This window comes from Hetaerina americana, unplaced genomic scaffold, assembly GCF_022747635.1.
Source record: "Hetaerina americana unplaced genomic scaffold, ioHetAmer1.1.p SCAF_32, whole genome shotgun sequence".
NCBI lineage: Eukaryota > Metazoa > Arthropoda > Insecta > Odonata > Calopterygidae > Hetaerina > Hetaerina americana.
This window is the reverse complement of record NW_027286897.1, coordinates 5004065-5027948: the sequence shown is the minus strand read 5'-3', so window position 1 is coordinate 5027948 and position 23884 is coordinate 5004065. Positions and strand designations below refer to the sequence as shown.

The 23884-nt window shown below is 37.8% G+C and overlaps 1 protein-coding gene across 1 annotated transcript; it reads left to right on the top strand.

Moving 5' to 3' along the window:
* The first annotated feature begins 741 nt into the window (after positions 1 to 741).
* LOC139691297 (luciferin sulfotransferase-like) lies at positions 742 to 23744 on the top strand. Its single transcript, XM_071589058.1, has 7 exons — positions 742 to 1025; positions 18133 to 18232; positions 19592 to 19766; positions 20768 to 20888; positions 21223 to 21317; positions 21509 to 21785; positions 23099 to 23744. The coding sequence occupies exons 1-7, from the start codon at positions 791 to 793 to the stop codon at positions 23152 to 23154; spliced, it is 1059 nt and encodes a 352-aa protein (XP_071445159.1). The 5' UTR covers positions 742 to 790; the 3' UTR covers positions 23155 to 23744.
* The last annotated feature ends 140 nt before the right edge of the window (positions 23745 to 23884 follow it).

Below are 23884 nucleotides of genomic sequence, written 5' to 3'. Positions count from 1 at the left end.
GTCTACAGTCGATTTGATGGAAAAGCATGAAATTCAATTTAAAGAATTATTTACAGTTAAAAGAATGCTTTTCGGCGAATTAAAACCATTAAACCTTACTGCACCGAAACAAACACCACATTTCAGTTATATTTATTCAGTTACTCTGTATTATTTTCCATCATTTTCAGCCTGTCATAAGGTCGGACGGTGGTTATGACAACCGATCAAACGCTATTCTTCAAAAGATCCAAAAGGCGTTTTACGGGACCCGAAATCTAACGGGACTATGGCACATAACAAGAACGGGCGAGATGGCGAAGAGCAAAAACAGTGTCTTACATCTCTAGTAAACAGATAACATGTGCTTAGTGGGAGACGATGGTGGTTCTCCTAGTCTAGGAGATAAATATTCGCGTGGAAAATAGGCACGGAGATAATCCATTGTTACGCGTGATCACAGCGAAAAAACTTCGTCCTTTGGTCGAACGAGGAGGGTACTCTTCGGTTACCATGTCCGGGTCACTGGTAAAACGTTTCTCCTGGGAGTTGATTCGTGGGTGCTGACTTCCTTATTCGGAGGAGGAAGGAACAGCTCCCCTGCCTAACCCATCATAGCGCGCCCGGAATTCACCTCCGTTTTTTTCATTGGCGTTCGCCCTTTCCGACATCATCCTCATTCACTTGTTCAACCTCTACGCTTTCCCTCTCCGCCCTCCTCCGCAGCCCCGCCCCCTCCCCCCCGCGAGTGAATACATCGCCGTCTCACACCCGTGAGGGCTCCTCTCACTAGCAGTCTGATCGCAGAGCCATGGGTACGCGGACCGAACAGGTTGTGGCCGGCACCAAAGCCAACGATATCCTCCTGAGGGATTTCACCTCCCAGTTCCGCAGCGGGTACAAGCGCGTGTTCCCGTCGGGAGATGGCGGGAAGAGGAGCGGCAAAGGATACCTCCTCCCGGACTATTTCAGCGATTACGAGAAGCAGATTCGGGAGATGGAAATAAGGCCGGACGATATATGGGTTGCATCCTATCCCAAAACCGGTGAGAATTTCTCAGAATTAAAACATCCCACACCGTGCCACGAATCTAGAGATTCTGACGGGTTGGTGTGTCTTCGCCGAGTGTTACGGAGAATGGATCGTGACCGCACCACTAAATTTTTCATCTTAACTTGATGTACTAATGATGAGTGACGATAAGTAATTTCATTCGTGTGTAGTTAGTGAACATATGTGATGCTAATGTACGGTTTTTAAGCACTCGGAAGTTCGTATTGATATTGAAAACTTGCTCTAAATATTACTTTGTATTATTTCTGAGGCGCCAATATTTGAAAATGCGGTTCTGGATCTTTCACACAAAAATTAGTTGATATCACTTGTACAAGGTGGGTAGTTGTTGTTATATTACATCATTGCGCAGATAATATTAGTTTTTCGGGAGAGCGACATGTATTTCTGCACCGTTTATCTATTCTTATTCTTCGTGTGTTAGTCACCCACTGCCATAAGAAAGTCTACATGTAAAATCTTGGATTTTCGATGTCTGTTTCAATGAAGACTAACGCGGGTAGACCCTGTTTTACTCTCGTCAATTAGTAGATTGCGCCAAAGGGTACAAAAACAATATTTTTTTCAAAATGGCATAAATATGACATCTCGGTGCAACTCTCCTCAACGTTGTTTGTCTTGCGTGAGCAACAGGAATGTTTATTTAATAAGCTGCTTCTCCTTATATAGTGCGGGAGAGATTCGTTTCTAATCAGTCGGTCGGTAAATTCACATTCAAATCCGTAAGTCGACAGATTCGATGTTTTTTTTAGCACGGATAATGTCTGGTGATTTCGAAACTATTTGGGTGATGTGTCCTTTTAAAATGAGACTATTAGTCTACCTTTCCAGGTTCACTTATCTCCGATGCAAATGAGCCTTTCGGAACTATGGCGTTGTTTCTATACCTTCTTAACTACACCGTTTTCTTCGCTTCGGTTTGTTCTCACCACGAGGGGGTGTCGCAACGTATAATCCTCCTCGCGAGCTTCTCATGGCTCGGCGAAGAAGTATGATGAACGGATTTCCACTCCTCCATCTCTGCAATGGGTTATCAAGCAGTAGTTCGAAATATTTTTCGACATTTTTCAGCTCGGGCATCATTTTCATCGACCGACCTTTCACTTTGGTCGTCATGAATCCCATGATTTCTTTCTAGCCTCGAAACAGAACTCTCCTCGTAGTGTGATTTTTTATTTGAGCGTGGGTTTTTTATATTGGAGCTCTCTAAAGCAATCGGAGGTGTGCTTTCGCATGACTTCGGCAGCGCTCAGCGCCATTCGTTCAACCGTTCCGTCCGAGTATCGGTCCCACTGGCGTAACTTGCGCGAGTGTGTCGGAGGCGTCATGCAACCTCTTATTTATAAACACCGCTGGGAAAATATCTATATATACGTCCTGGCAGATAAGACCTGGTTCAATCGGAAGTACGTTAATTTGCGTTTGAAACCACGCAGTCGGGTCCCATGGAGGTTCGTAGTGTGGCGAACGTTATCTGGGAAACAACATCACTGTGCTGCTTTTGAAAATCGTTATCGGCATTCGGATGGAGGTGGAGTTGAGGATGATTCCGTCCACAGTTTGGGCTTTAGTTTTTGAAGGTTGAGGTATAATTATGTTTTAATAATTTCGATCCTGAAGGCCAGTGGGCCTCTGTTGTTTTGTTGTCTATAAGCGTTCGACATTTGATGTATGAATTATATCATATTTTGTGCATGGAATATAAGAAGTTGGTTTGATGTTAAAAGCAGATGGGTCGATGGTTTACATCACAAAGCAAACACATTAAACGAAATACCTCACATGACTGTAAATTCAATAATTTTATTGTGTGGTTTTGAATCCACAACCTTTGGGTTATTTGATCGCATTAAGACGAAGTTGGGGGAAAATCAGAGATCATGTGCAATAAAGGAGGGAAATACAAAGAAAGCTCACCGGAAAAATAGGAAAATTACATCCAATAGTGTAGCATGAGTCATCAGGAAGTTTTTGTCTTTTGGAAAGTTGCAAAAAAAGAAACTAACTCCTTTTCAGTTAAGTTAAAGTTCGTTTGCTTTCAAAAAGTGTTACTAGATTACCTTGAAATTTGTGTTATGTATTTTGTTGATTGACTTAAAAAAACGCAGTTCACTTGTGGTTATTTAATTTCAAACAAACTTTACGCGCAAGTTGAACTCTTTCCCTGTTTCTGCATTTCTCACAGAGATCACTGGATAAATGAACAACAGCTGTGACGATCAGTTCGTGACAAAACCACTGGACCGGAAGCGATATTTCGTCCAAAATTTCGTCCGTTCGGCGTCCAAATACTTTGATTAAAAAATGTACTACGCCCAAATCGACGATTTACCTTAAACCAACGCATGGGTCTTAAGTTAAAAATAGCTCGCTCATTTCAAATCGTCACAATTCGACGTTTATTTTAGGAAAACTATTCTTTGTAATTATCTGATAATAGATATTTATTCTCGAAACTAATTAAATTCATCCTTTTCTCTCCCTCACGTTATCAAGCGACGTACCCATAGTTTAATAGTAATCACAAATTACGCATTCAGTAAATTGACTCGGACGTTGAAAAAGTTTTTTACTCTTTCAAGTTTGGATTGTTTGGGTTGGTGATTAACAAATGGTTTCTCAGTTCAAAATACAAATAATTTAATCTTATCCTACTGCCCTTTAGTACTAGCTAGATGGATAAATTGTATACTAGTAATTTTATTACAAATATTTCCTCAAACGGAATATTCGATGTGAAAAAGATGAAGATGGCAAGCTCGTAGCCTCACGTCTTGAACCGAATTGGGGTCGAGAGGCACCCGCTACAGAGAAAAGGTCACTCAATTGACAAGGTTACACCCCTCTTCCGTCCTCTTTTGCACTGGTCACAGATTAACTGATTGGACTTTATATAATTTACGCCCATTGGAGACTCTTCTCCACGATTGCGAGACAGCGAGGGTCCTTCACTTGTAATTTTTCTTGGCAGCCATTGGAGTTAGAGAGGACTGAAAACCTCGGATTTTATCGGATTGATGTTCAGGTTCATTCATATTCATCTTGCAAACACAGTTTTTGCTAAGAGAAAGAAGGTTGACGTGCGGGGTAGTTTCCTATGGCACCAGTTGAATTTCATTGGCATGGTCGCAGGCATATTGACCAGCAGTAAGCGACGCACAATGCTACACGTCCTAATGAAAACTTTATCTGGTTAAATACAATCTGGAGGAAGTTTTCCTTACCTTTTATCTCTATTTAGAAGACAACGCCAAAATAATTTCAAAAACATAACAGTTATTAAGAGAAAAAATGTTTAAATTCACGACCAAATATTGTAAAGTTGCCTTCAAATTCACGTTTTCAATTGCGAGATTCGTTCAATGCTAAAACTAATTTAATTGACGTCATAATATCTCCTATTATTGGATCGTTTAAAATTTTTAAAAAATAATTTAGCGCTAACATTATTTCCAATTTCATCATTAAGACTATATTTTGTGATCCATAATTTGAATAATTTATTAGTTAAAATATACTGCGCAAAGACATTTTGATTCATTTAAATGACAAACACTCCATCGTCATCCGTCAAAAAGGCGTTTGAAATTGAACAATTAACTACGGAGTCGTCAGTGGACGTCTCCACATGTTGTATCACTGGAGACAAAAGTATCACTTACGGTTCAAAATTGCCCACACGTGGTAAAGAAGGTAGTCGGGTGGGGTTTTCATTAATTATTTCAATGTCTCATGATTGCGCATAGGCATAATTTATTTTCTAGTGTTCAGAAATAAAACAAGAAACTATTTCCTTGGATATAACTTTCTTTGGATAAGTTTCTCGAATTATAGAACTCATTATTTTACCATGATAAGAATAGATAACATTTCAACTGCTGCCAGAAATAACGTTCACCTGTTCATCAACATTTATTTATATCAATAGTGTATTCTACTAACTGACTCAAATGGGCAGAGTACCTAGTATGTATTTCACGCATTGCAAAAAGTTGAGGAACTAATTTCGAGGCATGAATTGAAAAGATTGAAGTGACTAGAATGGCCAGTAGCTTCCTTTCACTACGATATCTAAAGTCCAACTGTTTTGTCAAACATGTAGGTCGAGTAACTATAATTGATCAGGACACAATGATAGTGAAAATATGGATAAACCTAATCTACTGAACCTAATAAATTACCTACTGAATGGATTTCTACACCTGTAGATACCTTGTAATCCACCGCTAGAGGGTGTGGCACAGGGCGATTCCACACTAATCGTTCGCCATCATACATGTAGTTGTAACACTTGTAAAATGTTAGTGATTACAAATTATTGATAAATGTTTGTGTAAATGATTATCCAAATCATTTACACAAACATTTATTTGCAATGCAGAATCTCGAGTTTCAATTAGTACTCTACAGATTTAAGGCGAGCTGTGCCAGTAAGGGTTAAAGTAGAATAATAAACAGAATAGTGACTACAGCCGAGGCTACTAAGTATTTAAATATTATTTCCCGAGCGTCTTCATTGGTATATCATATGATTCCTTATTCAGATCCATGGAAAAGGTGAAATTTTAAACCTGCCGGATCTGGATTTTACCTTTCTTATCTTATTTTCATGATCTCTCCCACAGTAGCACGTGAAGTTAGTCAAAATACACACTTTTTTCGCATTATCACGAAATAATTATAATTTACTGGTTTATCTAGTCTATCGCTACTTCAGAGATTACATAAATAATTTAACCTTTAGAAGGGGTGGTTGATTTTGTAAATCCCAATTTGTATTGTCTAATAATCTATTTATGCCCCTAAGTTTATCTTAGCATCGTTTCGGAAATCTAGCCATTCTTCGCTCCACACATTCTACGAGTAATTTGGCAATAGCATCGACTTATAAATGAGTCAATTTCTTATCAGCGTATTTTTCCGTCCATCCATCCATGAACTCAGTTCATAATGGATGCTGGTTTCAGTTTTTGGACAAATTTTGCCAAACGTCTCGTAGAAACAAGCCAACTTTCAAGCAAGGTACTTATTTTGAGCGAGGTGTATTAGTTACTGTGCATTCGAACACCTCTTCCACACAGAACTCCCCCTCTCCAAACCAGAACACACGCGTGCCAACCCAAAATCTGACCTTGGAATTGCTATTGGCCTATCTCGCCTCCCTCCATTCCTTTACGACCCCTTATCGTAATCATACCAGCAATACCACATTTACCATATCGTTTCTAAACACGCCCACTTTTCCACAGTGAAGTCGATCTACATAAAGGACTATCTGGCAGTTGTTTTTGTACAATTGTGTTGAATATGACGTATAAATGGCGTTGGAATCTGTTGTTTGTTAATAAATTGTGTGAAACTGTAAACTTTTTCACTGTCAACTATTGATATTATGATGATTGGGCACTCGCTCACTCTCTCCATGTTTCAAAACAATCGCGGCGTGAGTGTTTCTCTGATACTCGGCTTTAATACATATTTTCAATTCACCTTCATTCCTTAACTATATTTTTCTTACCCTCACTCCTGGTTTTCTCCTCATCTCATAAATACTGCGCTCTCGAGGAAATGCAGAGACGTCGAAGCGAGTACGCATCGCTCGCTACCCAGTCAATTCCTTTCATTCCGGCAGTCGTTAATAATTTGCAGATGGCCTCATGCTATTCACCATCTTAATACCTGGAACCACTCGTCTATTTTATCTATCTTACTAATGTTTTTAAACATATCACCTACTAATTTGTCAACGACACCTATGTATATTTTTAACGTTCATTAACAACTTGCATGCATAAATTCTGTTCTAGCAATCAGACCGCATTTGGTTTTATCCACATTTCTATTCAGGTCCACTTCTCCCGTAATATAAATCCATTAACATCAGCCAGTAATATCAACAAAGGTTTTTCCTTGAAAAAAATTCTCAAGTATTTTAAGGGAATGGATGGAAATTATTGATCTGTCGTAAGATATACGAGTAATTGTGACTGATCATCTTCGAGTAGGAGTAATTAGGAGTTGCCATTAGGGAAAGATGAGGTAATTTGCGCCATTAGGGCAAGGAGAATAATTTGGAGATGGTAGGATATTAAGGGAACGGGGTGGAGAGAAACCCGGCGTAGGCATCAACTTTCTCTTAACAAAAGGCGCCTAGGTGGCCACAGTTTAAAGTCACATCCGATGGACGACCTACTCCACTTAAAGTGCCCTCCACATAGCATCCCAAGTAGGGATCGGTTTACCAGTGAAAAGTTTGACCATCACCAGAATTCGAACTCGGGCCTTCCGTGTAGGGTACCAGCCCACCAATCAAGGTTCCGATTGGTGGGCTCCTCGTCCGTCCGTTAGATCCAACGTCTTGGTGTCATTTTTAATCGTTGGCGAAGTGTGTAATGAATGGCCATCGCGAGCTTCTCGAGTCCTTCAAGCATGAATTGGCACGATGCATTTGGACCTCCCCCCCGTGCGTACCTCATCAGCACGGAATAAATGGAGGCGCATATGTCCACAAGAGAGAGGAAAGCGCCACTCAATAAATGCACAATTAGCATTCGATTAATGACCTCACGACTTTCCACAGCCCTTATCACACGAGAGCTTTTTCATCATGATATTCGAGACGGTCATTTCCGGCGTTTTTTTCGCCACAAATACCTCTCTCGAAGCCAATAATATCATTTGCGCGAACTGTGGGGCAATAATCGGTTGCGTCATGAATTTACCTGTTGAATAGATATATAAAACTCCTACTGGTACGTATCATATGAGCGAATTTCGGGCGTGTATCGTATGTAAGAGATAACCACGGACCAATGAAAATTCTATTATTTTTAATGTTAAATCCGATCTCTTCAGTTCTGTGTTGCCAGCAGCATTGTCCACTTTGAGGGTGTAATTTTGAACCGGAAATAAGGCTCTTGAGCTTGATCTCCATGATTTTATGATAACCAACTGTTTATTTCTGCCATTTATTTTTTTTTAACTCTGGTGGTTCGACTTGGAGAGCCTGATGACGATGATGCCAAGAGTGGCTAATCTGAAGCTAGGGGACAAAAGTCCAACTGTGAGCAAAAAAGGAAAGAATAAAAGGGAGAGAGAGAGAGAGAGGAAGAGGGAGTGAGAGCAAAAAAGGATCCGCTTGTGGTGTTAAAATGCGAGCAATTTATTTTTTCATTTCTTTCACTGGAGGTCAATGAACCTCATAGTTAACCCCTTTCCAGACTACTTAAGTTTTTCCAAATTCAAAAAACAGTGGAAGATGCCGCGACAGTAACTTTAACGGAGTCATCCGCTAGTGCATAAAAATGAATTAATTTCAAAGTGTAAAAATCGTTCATTTTCGTAGCTTGGTTGGCTAAAGCACCCGTCGGCTGATCGAAGGATCCGAATTCGAATCTTGTTTGAGCCGATTGATTTTTAAACTTTGAAATTCTTTTCAATTTTTGTTTAATTTTATTTGGTTTCAAATTTACCTTACCTGGGTGAACTGATAGTATACTCGGGAGGATTCCCGTGAAGAGGGGAATTCAGCACCGGCTTTGAAGTCGTCGAGGCGCGGGCGGAGGGCATCTGAATCGGATGAAAATATTTTCACAACAGAAAAGATATTATGCTTCGTGGACGCTTGAACACATTCCTCTCTTCCCCCATGTGCGAATGTTTGCGCGGCTGAAGCATCATCATGCCCTTCTGACTCCCAGGCAGTTGCCGCAAGTATCAAGAGCTGCTCGAACGTTGCAAAATGCGTATCTGAGAAATGATGGTTTTAAGTTTTAGTTGGCAAACTTCTTCATATAGATTGTGTTTCAAAGGTCATCAGGGAAGAAAACATTTCAAGTAAATTATTTTTTTGATGTATGATTGTTTTAGATATATTATGTATTCCAATGATAACATTATGACAAAAATATCTTCGTGGTTCGAACGTTTTTCTGTTTGATTGATGAAAAAAAATCTTTGGTAATTTTACACTCTTAGTTATTGAAAAAACTGATCTCGACGTTTTCACATCATTATCAAAAGCACCAAGTGTCTCACGATCATCAGGAATGTATTTGACAATTTCACAGCGCCTACTATAATGTAATTGCACTCACAGTGTGAGTTGCTGTAGTGTAGTGGTTCTTTTACTGATTTGAATTGCAGTAGTAGTAGTTTTAGGGGAGGCGACCGATAGTTAAGGCCATTTGCGCCATAACGGATAGATGAGGAAGGAAGGGTGGAGAGAAAACCGGCGTCGGCATTAGCCTGCTCTTGTCGAAAGGCGCCGAAGAGTCCGCAGTTCAACGTCCCATTCGACGGACATCGTACTCAATTTGCTCTCCACAAAGCACCTCAAGTAGGGATGGGAATACCACTGAAAAATATCTGCCACCTCCGCGATTCGAACCCAGGCCCTCTCGGTGGGAAGCCCGTACGTTAGCCACCGCACCATTCCGACCTGCAGGAAGGTGATGAGGCATGGCCGCAGTTGCCGATACACCTTTCAATAATTCTTCTGCTACTACTACTACTAACGAAAACATTATGCCTACACATCGCTTTTTTCCCGGAGCACGACAAAAAAATTTCGACTCGCGGGGGTCTCCAGTGGCAATGGCCAACACTGGTGCTTCACTTCTCCATGCGGGCGGGGGAAGTAGAACACACGCACATCTCCCCCTCGGCGATCAAGGCTAAGAAGGGATTCGAGTGGGAAGGGGTACGAGTGGGATATCTGTGAAGGAGCACATCGGGCAAACAGTCACACATTTTCTGCGTTGCTACTTCTTTTTTTATTAAATCTTATGTGAGGGTTAAAAAAAATGCGAAATCAATTTGAGTTTGACGGGTCGGGAGAGAGGGAGTGGTTTAGGGAATTCTCTTGCCTTCTCGTCGCCCAGGAGAGGATGGGGGAACCTAAAGAGGAGAAGGTCACGGCCAGGAAACAAGATTTGAACGGAGTGTGAAAGTGAATGCGCGTGCGATCGTGTCGAAGTGATGTCCCCAATTTCCAATGTCAGAGTAAATTCCGGAGCACGTGGCGACTCCCCAAGCCGCCAAGCTCGGCTAAAATCGTTCAACCTCGATGTGGGCATTTACGATTGCATGGTATCTAATTTTAATCGGATTACTAGCAATAATGGCGACGTTTGAACTGTTCGTACTTAAAGTAATTTTCGATTGATTTGGCACCAGAACCTCTTAATTTTCAATCGAAATTATACAATTTTTCCATGGCCAAATCTCCATAGCCCTTTAAGTGATGTGATATTATTCAATTAAATATTGGAAGAAAAAAAGAATGTTATATATATATATATATATATATATATATATATATATATATATATATATATTTCCAGTATACTGTAAAACCAATAAAGAAATAAATATATATATATATATATATATCACAGTAATCAACCCGGAGGTCGGCTTAGTAGGGGATGGTAGAGATCACCCAGTACTAAGCCCTATGCGGCGTGTGAAAATTCACACATCAGGGTAGGGGGGCCAGATCCTTTCCCTGTGCCGGTTATGGTTTCCCAGGAAGACCTGGTACTCGAAAAATTACTTTAGCTTGGGTGGAGCTGCATATATATATATATATATATATATATATATATATATATATATATATATATATATATATATATATATATATATATGTTGGTTTTACAGTTAGGGGTTTTGCATTACTCGACAATACCAACAAATTTAAAAAACTGATATTAATTTGCGATAAGCGACGCGAAGCTGTTCAAAGAGAAACACTGTGCATTCAATAATACACATTGGCAGCGTTGCTGAAGTGGATAGGTCATCTTGAAATAAATTGATATATTTTGTAAAAAGTAGTCAGTAAGAATTTATTGACAGATAATCAATATTAATACAGGCCATAACTTTCACTTTCTCATAATTCTGAAGTGAGATTGCCATTGGTATATTGCCATTAATTCTTCGTATTTTTTCGTTCATTCAACTTCATATCCGAAGACTTAACGATCCTCCTTAATTCTTTATTTCCTTTATAATTTTTTGCAACCAAGCCAAAGAAAGAGCAGCATATAAACGAACGTACTTGTACATACATGCATACGACAATCCTTCTTGCAGCTCGTGGTTGACCTATCTACTGAGCAGTGTCTATTGAGCAATTATAATAAGGTTTTGGGTGGTGGTCGTTGATGTAGAAATGATGATCATATACAGTGATGTAGATATACCGACCTTAATAGCTGTATGCCAAAGCAGTGTTATTGTCTGCAGAATTCATTTGCACAATATACTCTGTGGGTTGTTTGGACAAGGTATGAAATTATGGGAGTAGAAAGAGAAGAAAGAAATTTGCGTAGGCATTGGAGTGCACGAAAAGCAATAAGGATCTGAATAGCACTTCAAAATCAAGTGTGGGACAGGGTGTACTGGATGACCACCATAACAAACTTCTGTCCCCCTAATCAGACCCCATACTCGACTGGTAGACATTTAATAGTTGCAAACGAATAAACACGGATATAGTAAATGTATGTACAGGCAAGAAAGCTTTCTTTTAAAAAATTCTCTTATCCTGTCACTCCATCCGCGCAAATATGCGATTTTCGGTCATTCACCGCGCTCACATCGTGTTAGCAAACCTGTTTCCACGAGAGAAGTGCTCGCTGAAGGTCGTCTTTCGCTTTTTAAACCTCGTAGGTAAAACTTCAACCCAGTAAAATATTCTTATCATCATTCCATGAATGTCGTAATTTAAAAAGTTCAAAACAACCATTAGGTTGCTATTTTCCGTCCACTTCATTCGATAGAGCCCTGATTTCCGCGTGATTAATGGCAATTTTCGTATCACACGCAGGATGGCGGTTTAGCTGTATTTTTCATCCCCAGTACAGCGTGTTCAGACGTCTGAGAAACTCAGTGCCGGACTATTGCCAGCTAAGCCAAGTCCGCACCGGCCTATTAGGGGCCTCGCGACAACGGACCATATTAATAATGATGAACTGATGGTCTGAAGTGACTCCTGATTACGAAAGTTACCAGTGGGCGATCATTATTTTGAGATTAAATCCACTCAAAAATATCATCGCTCTTTAATGTTGAAAATTCAATTGAACTAATTTTTCTAATTCCACCTAATGCGATATCGTGCAGAAGTAGACTTCCAAGATATTCTGAAAGATTTCACAGAAAAAGTTGAAAAAAACGTTTTGAAGTATTGTTCGTCAATGGTATTTAAATAATATTTTATTTTTGCATTGTAATATTATTAAATTATGCTTATTAATTTTGCTTTATAAGATTAATGATTAATAATGTTTGTTTTTCATAATAACAGTGGAATATTTAAATTGTTAGTTGTCGAGAATAAAACTATAGGGAGGTAATTGGCCAGGGGGAGGCGAGATTTCAACCACGGATGTACCGCCACAGAGTTAATCCAGCACTGCCAAAATTGTCATGTGACTCACCTAATATGATATTTCGAGTGACGTTACGGAGGGAGTGGACATTATACTTGTATCTTCTGACCTGATTGATTGAATGAGCAAAACTATCGCCAGCTAAACCGAAGATCGCTGACTCGAATCTTGCCCGAGGCGTTGATTTACCTTGTAATGGTTTTCTCGGATATTTCCTACGCGATATGGCTCCCACCCCTCGGAATACATTAATAAGCCATTGACTACATATAAGACAGTGGGACTCCCATTTGTCACTTAATCAACACACAATCGGGTTGCTCAGAAAATCAATCAGAATCTCGTGAAGTAGGTTCGCGCGCCCTTGTTGTGAGCTACGTAATTTAAACTTTCTATGGAGAAAGTTTCCCTACGATTGAACAGCTGTCCTTTCAAGTGTAGCACCTGATGGATTTTCTTCGTAAATCAATCGCCCGTCTAATGGGGAACCAGTTTATTTCATACAGAGAATCTGAAGAGCAGTGTCTGTGAGTGGACAAATTGTAGAGGGCGATAATTTATCAAAAACAGAAGAAAAACAATTATGGTTTGAGCTTAGTTTGGCGAAAATTTAAAGTTATGACTAAAAGAATCGTATTGAAGACATCCTCTCCCCGTAGTCGTTGCTTGAAGTTAGCCAAACGTCGCTTCTCAATGTCTTCTTTGAAATCGTCGGTGATTGAGCGAAGAGCAAACTTTTAGCAACGGATAATACGTGTCAATAAATTATTAGACAATGTCCGCCCCTTGTTTACCACTGAGTAACCACTAAATCAAACTTTTCGCGTATATTTATTCGACCATCTACGACTTCAAACCGACGTTTAAAAGTATGAGACACAGTGAAGTGAAACAAAGCCCCCTGGCACCGATTGTCGTGGCGAAATTTCGCTCACTTACAAGGGAGAGAGAGAAAGAGTGGAAAATATAACCGGTCCATGGTACTACCTTCGCCTTCGCACACTATTGGTTGACACTTCCCCTCATTTCTCTACGAATGAGCACTCAGGTAATAGTTCCCTTGACAAGTGACACCAATGGAGTGGCAGGTTCTATTCTCTTGCTCTGCCATTGAGGAGAAATAGCATACGCCGGTGCATGAAGTAAACAAGACGGCGCCTTTGGTAACGGACGCTATCCGTCGCTCCGATTAGCTTAGCGAACTGACAGTGTAAATCGGCTAGCCAGCGGACAAGGGCGACAGGGAATGAGAAATCGCATCACGCATCCCTCGGTTTCCAGAACGCGTCCTCGTTCCAGACACCATATCCCCGAACGCACTTCAGGCTTTTCGCGGATCGGCCGAAATGGAGGAAGTGAGCATAGGGGGCGGAGTTGGTGGGAAACGAGATCGTTTTAAGTTAAAAAAAAAAGAAGAAAGAACTTTCAAATCGCACGCTAGATGGAGTCACGTCTTTTTGAATCCCTCATGAGAGAGCTCCGCACCGGCATTGCCCGCACCATAGGATCGATTGTCGGCCACTGACTGTTGCGCCGCCCCCACTTCCCTCATGATGCCTCTCTCGACTCAAACGAACCTTAATTACAACCAATTGAAGCGAACCGTTCATTTTGGAATCATGTTCCGTGGAGTAGAAAAACATCTGGGTCGCACACATTCTCTTTTTCTGGGAAAGCCGCGTATTTGAGCTCACTTGAAAGTTGCGGCAAAAGACATGTCCGCAGGGGATAAGCAACAGGAAAAGTGCATGCGGTGCATTTAATCCTCAAGATCTTTTCGGTGAAGGCATCGGCGCTTTAGGTGTAACCCAAGATTTGCAACGGCAGCGCACTCTCGACGGTATAAACAAATTACGCAACTTACACGGAATTCATATCCAAAGTCTTGTGAAACAATCTCAGAAGTTATGATCAGAAATTTCATGCAAAATAACCATTGCAAAATTGCTTTCAGATGCGTAAAAGGGATTTATTGATCGTGGTAGTGATCGCAGGAAATTTTATTCGACGCACATATACCGGGATTATGTCCCAAACAAAAACTATTGCGCATACTTTGCAAAAGATTGAGGATAGCTCAGTGGAGATTCTCACGGGGAAAAGCTGGTCATCGGGCAGAAATGATTTACAAATATCCTATTGATTAATTAATCCTTTTCCAAATGGAAATACCCATGGTAACAAATACAATAATAAACGAATTACTTCTCCCTCACTCATGCACACATACAATAATATTTGAATGATATGGAAGGGTTACAAAATAATAAAATTAGATAACTGAATCCGTAAACTTGGTCCTGTTAGCATACATTTATTCCGCGATCCGATTTAAAGGGTGGATTAGAGGGAAGAGGAGAGGCGTGTCTATAGAGCCGTGATGATTTTCACGGGAGGTACAAGGAACGTGATTGCAAAAAACAGGTCAGCGCACACATCGGTCGACACTTTCCTTTTTTTTGCGCTTCATTATCAAATATACTCACAACCTGTGTGATATCCACGTTCTCTCTCTCACAAGAAATACTTCTAAGGCCTCACCAGACAACAGAAATACAATCAGACGCAAATTACTTCAATCAGTTTTATCGGTAATTTCTAACAGATTCCCCCTACCTAATTAGTTTCACGACAACAGTGCTATTAGGTCGGAAAATCCCATTCGTCAAGGTTTTCCCGGCAAAGCCTCACCTTATGCGTCGCTCTGGCCTAGAATTCCGACAAAGTTTACTTGAGTTTTCTTAAATCTCAATTTGTTTTCTCCATTGGCTTATTAACCTAAGACGATTTCATCGTGACGTTTTCACTTTTAGTTGCATTTGAGCGGATTTCATTTGACAGAGTACCACATATTTTGTATCATCACGTTTGATGTTCAAAACTAACCATGTTTCCAGCCTCACACCTAGGTAGACTTCGCCACCAACCTCTTCGTTGACTTCAATACCAGCCAACAACAAAAGTTTATAACTTTCCCACCTTATTTAATAAAATGGGTCCCGGTAGTCCAGGGGGTAGAGCGTTGGAGGGTTCCAGGTTCGATTCCGGGGCAAGGCCCTCTTGGCACTTGTGATGTGATTATATAACTATGTGATTTTTTTCAGATACCAGGTCTTCCTGGGAAACTATAACCGGCACAGGGAAAGGAACTGGTCCCCCTACCGTAAGGTGTAAATTTCAAACGCCGTCGGGCTTAGTACTGGGTGAACTCTACCATCACCTACCAAACCGACCTTCGGTCAGTTTTTTTATTGTTATAAAAATATGGCTTACCGACCAGTAAGGGTGTTAGAAGTATGCTGTTTGCTTCTTGCTGTAAGAAGTTTATTTTTTGTCGATTCTTTGCTTTATTTATCAATATGAAAGCAAATAATCAATCATTAAACCCTTTGAAAATGTATATTACTTTTTCAATTACAACGAAATACAAATAGCATGACCCTAAAAGTTACCAGAGGATAATGAAAGTTATTATTTTACCTGAATTTGAAAGTTCAAAAGGAACGCGATTGTCGTTCTCGCCTCATGAGTCTGTCCCAAGGAGGATATATGTTTTTCATATGAATGAGCTGGCGGTTGGTGCGAGAGACCGGCTGTAGATTGGAGTTACTGATTATGAGTGATTGCGGAATTGGGTAGGATCTTTGATTTGGTGGTTAGTATAAACTTCACATCCACCTTCTCTCAGCATATTTCCAGGAAAGTAATTTATTTGAGCATCTCATAGTGATCAGTTTTTACAAGATCACCTAATTAACACCCCACATTTATTTATGATTAGTCACACACCTAGAAATATCCACCCACCATCAATATCTCTTCACAAAACATTACCTAGGTATTCTTTCACCCTTCTTAGAGAAGAACGCATTCAGATGATGTTGCTACCAATTTTCTGTTCGCCTTGATGATTTTTTTATAGCGGAAAAATTGAAAATTAGAAAAAAAACACAAGATATTCTACAGTGGGCTCATTTAGGACTCCTCAAAGGGTTAACTATGAGTTTTATTTTGATTTTAAGTAGGGTATGAGTTGTATTTGATGACTATGTGATCCATCAAATTAAATGCAAAGTACGTTGAATTAATGCTAACATTATTCGGCACTCATCAAATGGCGAGCAATAAATATGGTTCGCACTGTAGTGTGATTCTTTTTTGTCGATGACCAGGATTACTGAGGAAGGAGGCCATCAACGGTGGCGCGAATTGAAAATATTAGCGACTATAATCCTTTAATTGCATTAAAATTCATAGACGACTTGGCACATTTTATTGAAAAAAATATGGCAAAGTTGTCAAACTCGTATGAATGAAGAAAGAAGTTGTCCGAGAAAATTTGTGGGAAGGGCAAGTTTCAAATTTTTATTCCAGAAAGCTGAACTCCCCAAATAATTTCACTTGAAAGGTCACTCATTACTTTCCAAAGCGAATCCCTCATATGAATTAAGTAAGTATCCACGCGCAGGAGATAAACTGGGAGTCATCCTGTGCGTTCCATTCACAAGTAATTCCATGTCCCATTGTCTGGAAACATGAACTGGAAATGAAATCCCCTTCTTAGAAAGGCGACTCAAGAAATTTAATTCCCCCCTTAAAACATCGTCGGTGAAATGAGTATATTGAACAAATACGAATGTGAATAGACCTTCATAGATTTCTTTCAGGTTTTAACTTATCTTTCGCCCAAACAAAATGCACACGAAGTTAATCCAATCCCTTTTCACCCCAGTAATCAGCTGGAGCCTCCAATTGACACTATTCCATACCCGTGAATGTTAAAAAAACTCTCATACTAAATACATATCAAATATCAATTTTTACCCTTTTTATTCTACTGATTTTAGAACGCCAGTCGACTTCATACTTGAAGGATTTGATGCTTTCCCGGTGTATGCTAAAGATGAATTCTTCTCGGGATTTACACTGAGTCATGTTCTGCATTACTACCGATGTTCCATCAGACGACTAGTCCATCATCTTCAGGGCAATCCTGAATAGGATGAACTAGTCTTCCGCAGCAAGCCGCAACGTCGGCACCAATGAAGAACACAATCCAATGGTAATCGCTAGAAGAATCCATCATCAACTTCGCACTATTTTTCCCTTTGTTTCCAATCTTAGTTTGCCTTTTTTAAGGAGTGGAGTAGTGAAGAGAAACCCCATGTAAATAGTACCTTCCCTCTAAGAATTGCTTGAAACAATCCGCCGGGATTCCAACCTGGTATCTCAACATAGGAAGCCAATACAGTATCCACCGCAAATGATTTTCTTTATTCATTCAGTCAGGATAGAGACCATTCTTCTCGAGAGCCTCTTAAGTGCCAGTAGAAACCACTTCTCCTCTCTAGCTGAAGTGGTAAACCTGTCCCATTAGCAATTCCCTTTTAGTGGGCTCAGTCTACTTTGTACAAAGATTGTGTTCACGGCCATTGAAAACTTTCAATTCAGTCTTTGAACAGGCATTTCTATTTAAACTACCTGTGCAACTGAATACAAAGGTGAAATCATGGTATTCCACTTAGTTATTTTAACCCTAAGAGCATATGTTCCACAAAATCCAAAATACAAAGATATTTTTCGTTAAGTTCAATATCCATTGATATTTTTCCACATTGGAGGAACAAGCCCTAAAAGTCTGTTCTGTAGTGTACTAATCATAATTTATTATTCTAGGTACTACATGGACACAAGAAATGGTGTGGTGTATTGGCAATGACCTGGATTTTGAACGTGCTAAGTCAATTGTACTTCCCTTGAGATTTCCTTTCATTGAGTAGGTATTTTTCTTTCTCTCTAATTTACTTTGGATATATATTTTAGAAAAATATTGAATGGAACTTTTCCTTGCAGCTTTTTGAGCTTTGGATTTGGATTTGTTTAAATACTTAGGCATGATCATGTGAATGTTTTAATTGAAATGTGCTAATTTAGTAGTTGCTGAGATCTTAAGTCTTAACACCATTCTTCTTGTTATCGCAAATCATGAATGAACATTGTCAGGAATTCCTACTCCATAGTATGGTAACCAGAGTCCCACACGTTTCCAAATTTAAGGAATAAAAACAAAATTTATTCCCGGAGCACGAGGCATAAGAATTAATTCTGTCAATAATTCCACCCCCCTTCAGTACTGAATACAAACTGAAAACTGAATAGTTTATTTTTTGAAATTCCAAGGGGTGAACTCACTCTTTTGAATCTTTTCAATCAATGGATTAAACACAGCTTAACATGATTCACGATTGTAGATCCACCTAAATTCATAATCCATAAATTCATCTATCCTTACTGATAAATGTATATCAATGCTCCCCAGGTTCCATTTCCTGCTATGTGAGAAAATATTCACCCTTGTTAGCATGACCAGTATGTGTATGTACTGGACAAACTGTTCTGCAAATGTACTATACACCATTTTGAGTGGTGAACCATCATTAACCTTAATATAATATAGGAATTACAATGGTGTTCCTTAAATTTTCCCTCATTACCTCTGTAGTAAGAAAAATAATATATTCCAGCTTAATGAATTCAAGCATTAATGAATTTAAACAACTTACACATAACTTTTTACAATTTGTGTGCAGTTATTCTATATCACTACAGGTGTTATCTTACTTATATGGATATAGGTATATTATTTAATTGAGATGCACAACTTCCATCTGTCAACGGGTATTTTCTCAGCTTGAGGGCTATATAAGGAATATTGCAGTAAATATAGCAATTACTTGGTGAATGGCAGTTATCTTATTACAGTAATGAGTGCCTATATAAATAACCTATGAAACTATCATTTTTTATTCAGTTCAATGACAAAATGAATTTTGATTAGTTTCTATACATAAAAACATCATTTTTAATCAATAAATTAATCAATACATTAATTCATCATCAAAAAAGCATCATTTTTAGAGGTACCTAATAACTAAACTTATTCAATTGAGTTTGTCATTGAAGAATCCAGTGAAAATATCTGTCAAAGTGTTTTGATTATTAGTACTAACAGAAATAATATCCAGTAAATTTCCTTTGCATGGCATCAAAAACATTACTAATTTACCTCCTATCAGTAATTGATATTTTTCATTAAAGCAGAGATTTTAATTTTTTATTTCCGAATTCATTTCAGCTTATCTTGTTTATTTAATTTCCCGGATGGACCTAAAGCAGGACTTGATTCACCTTTATTTGAGTTTTTGAAAGATTCAGTAAAATATACTGTTGATAAGGAGTCTCCAAGGTATATCAAAACACATCTTCCATGGGAACTCCTACCAGAACAGATTAAAACCAAGAAAGCAAAGGTAACTATAACAAGTTATCTTCACCTAGATAAACTTCGAATGGCTTTCCACCATGATTGGGAAAGATTTTCTGAAGTAAACACCATGTGCAGAGTACTAGAAATGCACTTTTCAAACTTCCTGAAGTGACAAATTATCAATTTAGTTTCTAAGATGCAGTGAATGAACTTTTATCATAAATCAATATGCTGGTCCTCAATCACTCTATCGTATTTTCTACATGTTTTTCACCCCACATATTTTTCAACAAAAATTGAAATAACCAATTTCTCCTCTAACTACCTGATCAATAGATTTCAATAGCACTGTAACTTACTTTACTAGTATCTACAATCTACTTCAATAGACATTATCAACTATAAAGTTCTTATAACCTGAAATATGTTCAGCTTTATTGATGCTATTTATGACACGTTTATTTATTTTTAATGAATAAGCCAAACCTAGTACCAACCTGTTTTAATTTATTCTGTCAGGATTTTATTTTCATTCTTCAATAATGTTTATTTTTAAGCATTTCATTTCATAAAATTCAACTATTGGTGATGTACTTCACTCACCTCGATTTGTAGTGCAAGTGTAACAACTTTTTCATTGCCTGCACCTATATATTTTATTTTTATTCATTTATATTTTAGGTAAATAATTTTACATTAATATAATAACAAATGGTATTTCTCAAAAAATAATTTTAAAATTTATTGAAGAGTTTAGGATTGTCTAAAATTAATACTTGAAATATTATCTTTTTATTGGAAACATTAAAAAAAATATTTATCCTATTGAATTAAGAAAAATAAAAAGCATGAATGATTTTATCTAGTTGCTCACTGCAACTACATATGATTTGTAATTCTTCTGTATTTTGCATGTCGTGATTCCTTAATGAAGAAGATATCTTTAATTTAAAAGTTTTTCCTCTGACTTCAAACTTGGGATAATTTTTTGTCAGGGCTAGAGCATCAGATACTTTTATTTTTTAAATGTCTCATTCAACGCAGGTAATATATGTGGCAAGAAACCCAAAGGATACATGCGTGTCATATTATCATCACTCCCGGCTAATAGAAGGCTACAGAGGAAGCTTTGAAGATTTTATTGAGTTATTTCTGCAGGACACTGGTGAGAACTACCATCATACTAATGCTTGATTATATAATCTGTGACAAAATATTACTCAGATTTATTAAAATATAATTAGTTAAATGCTTTCATCATTATAATGAGGGAATTTTAATATGTTGAAGAACCTATCTGCAATGACTTATGAGTAACAACAACAATTTGAGCAGTACCCAGTGATAAACTACTGCTTTGGAAGGGAACCTAAAGTATATTCAATGAAAATATTCTATTAAAATTTAAAAGGGGCTTCAAAGTTAATCAATGGTATATAAAATTAAGATTAGTTTGCCATTAATCACATTTATTTGATAAATGAAATGATTCTTTTCAGTTACCTATAGTCCATTCTGGGACCATTTGCTCTCTTACTGGGAGCATAGGGATGACTCTAATGTCCTTTTCTTGAAATATGAAGAAATGAAAAAGGTAAAAGCAACTCGTGTGATAACCATTAAAATTCACAGTTCAAATAACTTGTTCCTTAGTTAGAATTGCTGAACATTCAAAACTTCTTATTTTATCGTTCAGTAGATAGTTGATATATTGTTGAGTATATAAGTTTTGTAGCTACATGCAGGAATCTAAGAGAAAATTATTTTCATATATTTCTTTTTTAGGATCTTCCGTCTGTCATTAGAAAGGTCAGCACATTTATGGGCAAAAAACAGCTTAATGATGAAGACATGAAAACACTATGCCATCATCTCAGCTTTGAGTCAATGAAATCCAATGGCTCTGTTAATTATGAATTTGCTGTTGACAAGACACAGAATTTAGGCTTGTCTGAGGGTGACCAGCATTTCATGCGCAAAGGAAAAGTAAATAGTTGGAAAGAGGAAATCAGTCCAGAAGTGGCAGAGCGTTTTGATGCATGGATTGAAAACAATCTGAATGGTATTGATTTATCTTTCAACTGACTTATTTTAACATAAATAACTAGCCAGCAAAGGAACTGTGGTCAAACTAATCACTAGTATACGCTGTAAGTCCTCAATTTAAGTGTCAACCCTTGAAATATGAGGCACTCAGTCATCAATGAATAAACTAACCACTGCAAATTTCTTAGTAAAAAATAAATTACTTTTCAGTCCAAACCATTTTAAATAAGCCTTGTTTGAGTTTACATCAATTCAATTGGGAAACCAGTCTTGTTGAGGACTTACTCTAAGTTCTAACATTTCCTGATATACCTGTAGCTGTATTTATCATCGCTGTTCTGACTAGATCTTCATTATACTGTATGCCTCTTAGTCCATGCATGATGCCAATATAATTAATTCCATACATGGCTGGTTCATATCACATAATGAGGTGGCATATATGGTGAGTGGTTAGAAATGACATGTAGTGGTGAATGGATGGCTGTAAATATTTGGTTTGAGGTGGTAGTTATTTAGTAGATCCTTTTGAATTGTGATAATCATAAGAGAATTTGTAAGCTTGTCCATTCCATGTGTGCCCAAAATTATCAGTCAGTATATATGTAAATGAGTATCCTCTATTATGATATTTAAGGTGGAACTTCCTACATACGTGATTGTTCATGATGTATGTATCTTAAAGAATTTTCCAACAACTATAATCACTCTGTCAGTGGCTGTAACTCCAAAGATGACCTATTTTATGAACCAAAGTTTGATTATATGGCATCATCCTGTCTATGATTATGCTATCCAAAGAGTATGGATGCCATTAGCCAAAGTTTTTACACTAAAACAATAATATATTTTGGGATATTTACAAATTTACATTTAAAATCTACCAATTATTAATATTGCGTTGAATTTCATAATGTATTTTGCTAACGTCATTGATGAAAACATTTGTCACTTTATTGATATTGATCAAATAAATAAATCTTTTGACAGGCATTTTTGTGTTATTTTAGTATATTCATCTTTTGGCTCTGCATGAAATTCCTCTGCCTTGCATGAATGGGAAAAATATTGCAATCATACTTTAAAGTTGTTAATAGGTACCTATTATTGATGAAAATGACTGATCAATGGTCAGGGTGTAACATTTTACTAATAAATAACAGTTTACTCATAGTAAAATGGGTGTTGGTAAGATTTTTTTGTTCATATTAATGTTTAATCTCTCTCATTGTTTGCTATCTCTTACTTGTTGTATTACTGTTTTCCTATTTGTATGTTTTAAAAAACGATTTTTTCTCAACTTGATGGAGTTCTTTTGCCCATCTCCAGGACTGAACTTGCATGCTGAGAGCAGTTTCATGAAATGGGTGGCAGGAAAAATTTGAGCACTCAAGAAACCTCGTAAATTGGCCTTGTTTGTTAATGAATATTAGGTATTATGCTTGGTAGAACAAGGCCCTGGCTGTTTTAAGGAAGTGAGGTCATAAGCAGACATTCAAGAAACTTCCTGTATCTCATTAGAGTATTAATTTTTGATAGATAAAATAATGCATGTAGGTATCTACATAAAGAAACTTTGCAACCGGCCATCTATGAAGAATCCATTACCATCTCCACCGTTTTTGATATAATATCAGGACTTGTGTACCTGTATTGGATATAATATATATAAATGTGTAATATAATATTAGCTATTAATTTTATAACAAGATTTTCTGTGCTCTCCTTAAGGTTCTTGTATTACAAAGTTTTTTACTTATGGTTGCTATGCCTTATGTATTTCTTCATTTGAGACTGACTGAATTTTAAAACTAACAGTATCCCTGAAGTCTAATGCTATACTATCTTGCTTAATGTACAGCTTTAGTTATTGTGCAGTGGCGGTGTGCAGAGAATTCAATAATCAGAATTAATATTTTATTATTTATACTTTCAATAAATAATTTACTTTGAATAAAAATTCCACAGATTTCAATTTCATGGGGTTTTAATGATTAATCGTTTATTTGAAGCTAGTTCATGTATTTTTTAAATCAATGTGTTCCTTCAGAGGTGCAAAAGTCAAAACTTGAAGTCCACATCGGATCCATCTTACAAGCAGCAACCTTGGGAAGC